Raw genomic sequence first — 10039 nt, 5'->3', positions numbered from 1 at the left:
AGCTAGCTCTAGGGGGGTTTGACAGACCGACATGAGGACAGCTGGCTATCAAGTTGAAACTTGTCACCCGTCAACACTGAACTTTGGCGGAGAGTGAGCCGCGAGGAGAGCTCAGCAGAACCGGTGGACTTGCTCGTCGGTTTGGTTCACACGCAGAGAGATTTGACACCGAACAGAACAGAGCTAGAGTGGAGGAAAAAATACTAGGCGGCACAAAATATAAATCATCTTCTATTGCATTAAGCAACACACAAAGACAACACACGCGCACACAGGCGCGCTCTCGGGCAAAACAGTTCAAGCCTGCTTCGGCAAACTTTATATTGGAGCTGCTCTATAATCATATAAAAGAAGCAGTGGTATACACAGATTAAGGTTGTTGCACCACTTTGCATACATTTAGACCGAAGGCGTGGGCCTTGATACAGCGCCCACCTTCTCCGCCCCCTCCGCTTTACAGTGTCATTTACATTCTGAGCTGTCACTGTGATTAATGCAGTGCTAATTTGAGAATAATTCATTGCGAAGAAACACAAAGAGCAGAGATGCCATGTGAGAGCACTGGGAGGAAGGGGAGGAAGGGAGGGAATTCTGAGTGGGATTTTTCTAGAGACACTTGCCTGTGGTGCTACAGTGAAACCATAACCCTACCGAAGGGGGAATCTGACTGATCTTCTTGTATGTGTTACCTGGGTGCTTTGTCACCTATGCCTGTTTAAATCTTCTGTTCGAAATTCAGAGCTAAAACTTAGAGTTTATGTATTTGGTTAGTTTAAGGTCATGTCATTAACTTTGTGGGATTGGATAAATCTATATTGTGTTTGTTTTTGAACTACCGTAATATGAGTCAAGATGTTACGTGATACATGCTCTGGAATTTCAAAACCATGTATCATGTAACAAATTTAGTTTTAAATTCGACCCATAGACCCATAGGTTGATTTATGCTTTTCTCTGTTAACGTAAATGAGGTATGGGAGTGTGTGCATCTGTGAGATGAGAGATAGTTTGTATAGATTGTACTGCTCCTTGTACCGGGCATTTGATATATATATATATATATATATATATATATATATATATATATATATATATATAATATAAGTCAACTTGACAGCAATCATTAATGTTGCGGCATACGTGACAATTCAACGATTCCTCATTCTAATTAATCATACATTTGTTATAATGAATACAAAGCCATTTCCTTGTATTTATATTAAGTGACCAATGAAAATAATGAGCCCTGACAAGTACAATATTAAAATCATTCATAACGTAGAACAATTCAAACGTATTTATCACCTTGAACCGTGCTGCGAGTCGCCACATGGTTACCATAGCTGGTCTCTGTCAGGCGATATCTTCCCCGATGAGTCATGATGAGGAAGATTAAGACGAAGAACAAGGGCAGAAAAAAAAGAAACTCGTTTTAGATTTCATACACGGGCGAAATTAACACTTGCCTGAGGTCATTACGGTTGATCAATGTATCAATACACCAGCTCGAATGAAGAACGGAAAAACACTAAAATAAATAAATAACTGCCAAACACCAGGGCTACTGTCAAACCCTGTGGATCAATACATCGAGGCTCCAGCCCCCAGACCGGGCAGGTAGGAGGAGGACATCTTTAATAATTAAGCACACACAGAAGGAGGCAGAGCTCAAGTCTAGGGGTCGTCATAACACAGGAAGGATGCAGGCATCGTGTTACCACGTTAAAAGCAAGCCGGGCCAGGGTGAGCAAATGGACAGTTTGGGCGCTCGAAATGGCCTGGCGGCACCAAGGCGACATGCCGGCCCCTGGTTTATAGGTCCCTGGAGGCCCATGCTGTGACTGCAAACATGAGGCGTTTTAAAGTAATGGAAGGGAAGATAATAGTAACCAGAGACTCAAGCGTGTTGACCTTGGACCCACTGTGGCGCTGCATTAAACCCAACAAGTGGGGAACATGCTGCTAGCGACTGTAGCTATTGACAGTTGTGTGATAGTCAGTTGGCTGGCTAGCTCATGACTGTAGATTGACTGTTGGGTGGCTAGCTAGTTAACTAGCGACAGTTGGGTGATAGTCGGTTGGCTGGCTAGCTCATGACTGTAGATTGACTGTTGGGTGGCTAGATAATTAGCGAGCAACTGTTTGGTTGCAAGCTAATTAGCAACTTTGGAGGCAGGGTGGAGGGGGGTGACCTCTACCCTAACTTACCTTGGTGGTTTTTATTTTGTTCCCCGTGGCACAACTCCATCCCTTGAAGTCAGGGAGGACCTTGCACTCCTCTCCGTCCAGGCATGGGTGCATCTGACACCACCACTTCTGCTCCACTATGGAGGCTGAGAAGACACAAAACAACCCCACGTCACTTTAGGACAGGATGGAACGGCCCTCACTTTTCAAAGCATCTTACTTCTGGAAATTCAAAAAACATTGAGTTGCATTTTCCTGGTTCTAATCACTTCAATCAGAGTCAGTGTCTCAACGTGTAAGCAAGGTTGATGGTGGTGGGCGTGGTGGTGGTGGTGGTGGTGGTGGTGGTGGTGGTGGTGGTAACGGTGGGGGGATGAGGGCGTAGATAATTGCGCCCGCTGGGAAAGCAGACAGGACGAGAAATCTCTTATTTGTCCACACCGCCAACACTGTCAGTAGAATATACCAACATGGAAATCAAAACCACACTGTAACAGCGATTACTTTGAATTTCGCTTTCATTTACTTCACACTTTTAGTCGGTTCATTTAATTGAGGACGCGCTTTAGGAAATGGGCCGAATATTTTAGAGAGAAATTTGAGCAAGCATGGATTGTGTGTAATGTAAAAACAACAACTAGTGCATGTTACAAAGCTCCACTTTCCATAATATTACAATATTGATTACAGATTGTCACAGATGACTTGGCACTTCCACACGGAAAAATAGATATAAATTATCAAAATTATAGGTTTTCATGAAGGGCTCCCTATCATTTCAACATCCCCTTCTTCGGCCAACAAATCAATAATTGTATGTCAACTGTGCTACTGATTAGGCTAAAGTGGTACACTAGGCCATCAAACATTTTTTAAGTGCTGTCCTTTGGAGGACGAGGAGGAGGGAAGATCAAAGACTTTGTTAATCTGAAGTGTGTTAAGGACAATGAAAAGTACACAAATCTCTATTCAAGTGTCCTTTAAATATTATTATTAGATTATTAGATTAGAATCTATTAGATATTTTCGGTTTACTGGCCTTTTTGAGGGCTAAAGCTGCGATGGCGTGATTACATTTGTACCAAAAGTGTCACTTTTTTTTCGTTTTCAAATTCATTGCAGTCCTAATTGCCTTTTTGTGTGACAAGCTGTTTTTGAGGCAGATTCACCTTGACGGCAGATTGTCTCTCACAGATTAACAGCAAGGTAAAATAGAGAATAATTAAAAGGTTAAGTGCTGCTCATTTTCCCTCTGTGATCACCCATGGAGTGCTTTAAAGAGGCCACTGGCACATCGCTCTAATTTGCAGAGAATGTCAATACCAAAATGTCAAGGAATAGGTCAGCCGGGATTGGGTCTGGACTTTAGCTAGATCCCCATACTTTTCAATCCAAATTGAAGTGGCTGTCGCTGCAGAGTTGCCGGCCGGAGGTATTAGCATGCTACGAGACACTCACTTCAAAGTCGGCAGTAGGCGACATAAGTCAATCGGTTGCTAAAAACTAAAGTATCTGGGAATTGATAGTTAACATTCCTTATGTTGTAAATAACAACGATCTCAAACTATTTTGATGCTATGTGGTGTCATACTCAACATTTAAATCATTGAACTCTAACAATCCTGAGAAACACAATAAACAGAAAAAATAGTAGGAAGAGAGACAGGGAGAGTATGTGGGTAAATTCAGTTGGAACGTACCATCAACAGAGAAAATACACATAAAAAAGCCGTTGGAACGTACCATCAACATAAAATACACAAAAGGCTGTTGGAACATTCCATCAACAGACAAAAATACACATAAAAGAGCAGTTGGAACATACCATCAACAGAGAAAATACAAATAAAAAAAGCCGTTGGAACGTACCATCCACACAGGAGGGGGCGGCTCTTGTGGTTCCCGCCACTTGGCCGGGGAAGCAAGAGCACTTGACGGTTTGCGAGCGCTCCTCGATCTTGTTCTTGTTACAGCAGCGGTGCAGCGCCACCACCTCGCACGTGCCGGTCCTGACAGTCGGCGCTGCTTGAAGAAACAAACAAGCAGCGTCGCGGGTGAATTCAGTTGCCCCCCGTACCGTAGATAACAGTGCAGAGTCCTCACAGGGTCTGCTTCTTAGCTTGAGCTACGATTGAGGCTGTGATTTGACTTTTATTAGCAGTTAGTTATTTTTAAGTGGGTTCACTTCTGTATAAAGTTGACGAGTTGACAGGTGAGTTTGGGAATTGGGATTATAACTGTTACACTTTTTTAGTCACTACTAAGAAGAAAATGAGTGAAATACGACAACGATGTGTTATTGAGATTAGTTTCATCTCACAAAAAATAAATTATAATAATCTTTCTGTGGTTATATTGTCCAAAAAAAAACTACCTGGATTCAGGCAAACAAAGAAAAAAAGACAGACATTCTCAGCAGTCACCACACAATAATCAGGACCCAAGATGATCTAGTTGGGATTGGATTGAAAGCTTCCCCACTCTCCTCTCCTACTCTATCCCCTGCTGCTTCCTAATTCTCCATCCGTTCACTTTATCCTTTTCTACTGCTCCGTCTGAATAATAACGCAACGGGGCCTCGCACACCGACACAAGAAGGGATACGTTACACAAATGGCAGGTGATAACATTTCCAGTGCTTCTCACGGGCGGAATTAGTCGCCGGCAAATGGTTTGCGTCGCAGCAGTCGGAAGGAGAGAGGGAGAACGATTTCCAGATCATGCGCTTTTGTCTGAATTATTTAGGGACTGAGCTGCCAGATTCTCTTTTAATTGCATGTGACATTTCCATGCGCTGCCCCACTGCGAATACCGCTATTGGTAATGTAGTAAACACCAAATTAAAAGCTCTGCTTCCCTTCCTTCTGTTGATGCAGCATTTACAGTGCACAGAGCCGGTGACTTAATAACATTTAAATACATATTACACATTGGGCTGTATAGTAAGGTTGCATGCATTTGTTTATTTTTTAGCATATTATATTTTTTTTGCCAGGGAAGTCTTTGCTATGGTTATTACTTTTGTTTTCAATTGATGCATAAATTCAAGACATCGTGACATGAAAACTTGCTTGAGGTAATAGCCATTCTCATTACCAGATGTTGTTTAGGGTCACACAGTAAAAAAAACACAAATAAATTGGCATATTTGTGGTAGACAGACTCACTGGATTTGTGGAACTGCGTTTTTGTAGAGCAGAGGTTGTTTCGCCAAAGTAAAAGTCCCTCCCAGTAGTTTGAGTCAACCATCTGGTTCAACTAATTAGCCCCAAGCCCAGAGGTATGACTAATGAGTGAAATATAAGCGTGCTCGCTACAAGAGCAGAGCAATATTACGCCGTGACTTTTACTTTCTAAAAGCCCAAATGAAATGCACCACCATTCGTGATAGACAAGAGTTTCCACATGAAAGACGTTGACGTGATATTAATCCTTGATTTGTTTTGTCATCCTATCGACGGGGTGTGCTCTCCATTATGTATAAATGATTTAGGTTCCTTTCTAGTGTGTGTGTTTGTTTGTATCTCTCACGCTTTTATTTTGACGAGAGATGCTTCACTTCATCAATAAGGTGTCAGTCATTTGAGTGAAAATGTGTCACTTAAACGTCAACAGAAAAAGCGATGCCATGTCTTTAGAGGAAAACTCAAGCAGTGTCAACTCCCCGATGTGTAGGGTTGGACTAAATCCTCTATAATTGGCATGTGCAGCGTTACGTACACATCTCAGTCAGTGTCATCATTGGGCCTTCATATAACACAGATAATGCGTAAATTTTAGGAAAACTATTAAGGGGTCTACGTAATTCACAAATCCCCTTTCATACTCAGAATTGCCTGATCCCTGCCATTTAGCAATTTAAAAGACATGCACATCAATATATTATTATTATTACGTAATGGATTACGTTTACATCCATGTATTAAGGGGTATCTATGTCGAATTGTATGGACTGTATCCTGCTATTTTGGGATGAGCGCTCTGAATGTCTCCAAACATCTCTGTAGCAGGATTTGGTTCTCCTCCACAGGAGTCTTGCTGAAAAATCGAGTGCTAATCCATGCGTTTAGACCCAGTGTTGCATACATTACACGGGTAGAAGGACGGAAAGACCGACAGAGAAACAGACAGCCAGTCACACAGGATCCACCTGACAGTTGGACACCCCGAGAGACAGACTGTAGCAACTAATTGGCAAGTGATCAAGCAGGAGTTCTGCAATCCAATACAGTAACTCTTCACAAGATGCTCCTCATAACAAGAACTTGAAAGAGTCTGCAAAGTGTCACAAATCCTGCTTCGATTCGTTCTTTGTTGAGATTATTTGGGGAAGCGTCCAATGGACATCCACACTGAGTTTTAAATGATTATAACCCTCTGGAGGACCTACCTGTTGTCAACCACATGACAATGATGGCAACCCCTTGGTTTGAAGGGCATGACTAAGAACTATAAATATTATGTCATACAAAAAAGGGCTGTTCAACCTGTTCCTCCTTATTTAGCGACTAAGAACTATAAATATTATGTCATACAAAAAGGTCTGTTCGACCTGTTCCTCCTTATTTAGAGAATAAGAACTATCAATATTATGTCATACAAAAAAGGGCTGTTTCACCTGTTCCTCCTTAGTTTGTGACTAAGAACTATAAATATTATGTCATACAAAAAGGTTGGTTTCCCTTGTTGAGTCAGCCTGGCAGTCTGACTCATCGCTAGGTAAGGAGGAGCAGGAGAAACAGACCTTCTTTAAGATTGGAGGAAGGAGGAAGGAGAGACAGACCTTTTTTAAGAATGGAGGAAGGAGGAAGGAGAGACAGACCTTTTTTAAGATTGGAGGAAGGATTAATAGACCTTTTTTAAGAATGGAGGAAGGAGGAAGGAGAGACAGACCTTTTTTAAGATTGGAGGAAGGTGGAAGGATAATCAGACCTTTTTTAAGATTAGAGGAAGGAGGAAGGAGGAACAGACCTTTTTAAGATTGGAGAAACAGGAGAAACAGACCATTTTTAAGATCGATTGAAGGAGGAGCAGGAGAATCAGACCTTTTTTTACGATTTGTAATACTTTTTAAGATCGTCTCGTCCTATTCCTCATAGCGACCAGTGTTCGATCCCTCCCTTCCCGGATAACGCCATATGCCATCCCTTCTCCCTCTCGTCTCTGTTCACTGTCCCGTCAGGGCACATAAAGAAAACTAAATTAGTATTTGGGGAAAGAAACAGCTCATTCTCCACGCAGTATTACCAGGAGTACAAAGCACACGTTTGTGTGGTTCAGTTTCAAAGGCGACGCGGCGACGGGGAGAGACTCGTTTCCCCGGTTATTTGTTATTCCCGGCACGCCAGATGATTAAGTTCAGAAGTGCTGCCGTCGCCTGGGCAGAGACAAATCGATTATCATTGGGGCACAGTACTTAGTAATTAGCGAAAGATTCCCCGCCATCTGTATTAATCTCTGTGTTTATTATGGCCGTGGTGGGGCAGCTCCAGATGGTGGGATAATAAATATGAGCTTCTGATGCTACGGGGAACATTTCCGTTGTGGTCGTTTCAAAGAGCGCACGGAGCCGTTATGGATTGATATTCACACGGATCCATTCATTCATATCTGTGTCAATCCATAATGGGTTCATTCATTCATTAGATCATCCGTTCATTAACCCATTGAACCGACCGCCACACAACCGAGAACGTAAACCAGCGCTTTTTCGTCTCGTCCAATTCAAACCCCAGTCCGGGATCAAGACCCCACTGCTGTCGCCTGAGGTTCGCCCAATTATGAACACAACATTTCAGTGGTGGTTTTGGGGCCATTGTTTCAAAAGAGGTTATGTCGACAGTCTAAGGGTTGACACATTGACTCCCATTCACTGTCCCTGTCTGCTGCGGGCTGCTCCCTCTATGGCCTTTACACAAGGGCCAGGCCACCCACTAATGGCTCCTCTTGGCATTTCCTACTACTGCAGTGTCCACTGTTTACATGGCGACAACAAAGAGAGGGACAGCACAGCACTCCTGTGTGTTTCGATTTCCGATTTAATTATTTGAAATACACTTTTATCAAACGTGATTTGGATAAAGTTTGGGATGCTGAATTACTAATAATAACACATTTGTCCTAAATAAGCAGGTAGGAGTTTGGATTTGTGCTCAAAGATGCCTTCAGGTAGTCCGTGGGGGTTTGAACCCGGAACCTTTGGGCTGGGCGTCGACCATCCTTACCACCTGAGAAGCGTCCCTTTTCCCTCCCGACTGCCTCTTCAAATCATCGGCGGCACGTCGACAGGAATAACAAGTGCCTGACGAGGCACTGTAAAGCACTCACTCGTACACACAGCCAACAGCCGTGCTCGCGGAGGAGTCCCATATATTTCTCCCCCTACGCTGCGGACGTGTTTCCCGAGTTTGTTTCATCCCGTGAATGATAAAAGGTTTACAGCAACAGAAAATAACCCCCCAGGGAAATTAGGCTGGGAGGGGGGGTGGTGTGTTGCTTTGGCTATCAGAGAAAATTGAATGTGTGCGAGATGATTGTGATCTGGTTACCACGGCGACTGAAATGATGAGAGCCCTGCGTTGGGTAGGATGGTGGCGGGAGGGTTCGCTGCCAATCAAACTCCACCCGCTCTCGCGTTTCATACTTTTTTTTAATTGGCCGGGAGAATAATCCCCGCCCACCCCCCCCCGTCCTCGTCCCCCAAAAAGAAAAAAACACAAATAAAACTAATACTAATGATAAAATGGTCGCCGGTGCTGTCTTTGGGCGTGTGTTGCGCAGGAATGGCTGCCAGGTCGACGGCCTCCAATTACCTAAGGACCTGTGTGGTCAGCCGACCCCCACGTGAGGCATGCACTTGGGGGAGGCCGTGCGAGGTTACTTGGCTGGCCATAATTGATCTCCCAGGGTCAGCCGGCGAAGCCTTCTACCTACACCTTCCCAGCCAGTTTAACGTTAAACAGAAACGCTTCGGCAAATGAAGAGAACCTTTTCTATCCAGTGAGTTCATCGCCTTGTTTTTCAGCCGTGACTTGAAAGTACAAAATGCACAAAAGAAAAGCCCTACGTACACGAAAAAAATAACATTGAACATGTATCCTGGATCCGTGTCCTTGAAGTGCCACACACAGACAACAGCCCTGTAGACGTGCAGAGTGCTGTGGTAAATTGGGTGAGCTCAATCTCAAAAGACACAGCTCTGGGTGAATCTAGAAAGGGAATCGCTTTTATCTATATGAAAGAGTTTCCAGCGCTTTATCACCTCTCTTGTTTTTGACGTTTCCAAGCCCTAATCCCTACAGTTTGTTCATATCGGCCCATCTACGATATTATGTGTTTTGACCGTTATCGGGCAATGTATTAGTGCCAAATACATCGGTTGCATCCCTATCCCTGACCAACAGGTACACAAAGGTCAACTGAATATTTAAAACCCCTGCTAAACAGTTTGCGGTCTCCATGTACTCACCTCTGTAAGCATCTACCGGCACAGACATCTCCCAGACGGTGAGCAGACAGATCCCCAGCAGAAGAGCAGCTTGGTGTCCGATCAGTGAGTACCGCTCGCTCATCCTGGAACACAGGAACCACAGTGTCAGCCGGCACAGGGTTATGCACACTTAAGGCTAGAGAGAGCTCTCCGCTCCCAACCTCGAAAGGTCAGCGGTTCGCTCCCCGATGGCTGCAGCCTAAAGGCTCAGCTATGGTCCCACGTCGACGCAATGCAAGGACCACGCAGACGCTTCGATGCAGTTGGTTGGGTCGGGTTTTAGTGAACAGACCAATCACAGCCCCTGCTGCTGTGTGGTCTGTACACTAAGGTTACAGTTTTTGGGAGGCGCACGTCAGGCCC

The 10039-nt window shown here is 44.0% G+C and overlaps 1 protein-coding gene across 1 annotated transcript; it reads right to left on the bottom strand.

Annotated features, from left to right (window-relative positions):
• Positions 1-1334: 1334 nt before the first annotated feature.
• LOC307075303 (chemokine-like protein TAFA-2) lies at positions 1335-9758 on the bottom strand (the record flags this gene model as incomplete). Its single annotated transcript, XM_079735853.1, has 4 exons — positions 1335-1364; positions 2209-2333; positions 4057-4212; positions 9656-9758. 4 exons carry the CDS (start codon positions 9756-9758, stop codon positions 1335-1337), a joined length of 414 nt encoding a protein of 137 aa, XP_079591979.1.
• Between the last annotated feature and the right edge of the window lie 281 nt (positions 9759-10039).

The sequence above is a fragment of the Pollachius pollachius genome (genome assembly GCF_949987615.1).
Source record: "Pollachius pollachius genome assembly, chromosome: 4".
Classification (NCBI taxonomy): Eukaryota; Metazoa; Chordata; class Actinopteri; order Gadiformes; family Gadidae; genus Pollachius; species Pollachius pollachius.
This window is presented reverse-complemented; position numbering and strand designations above follow the sequence as displayed.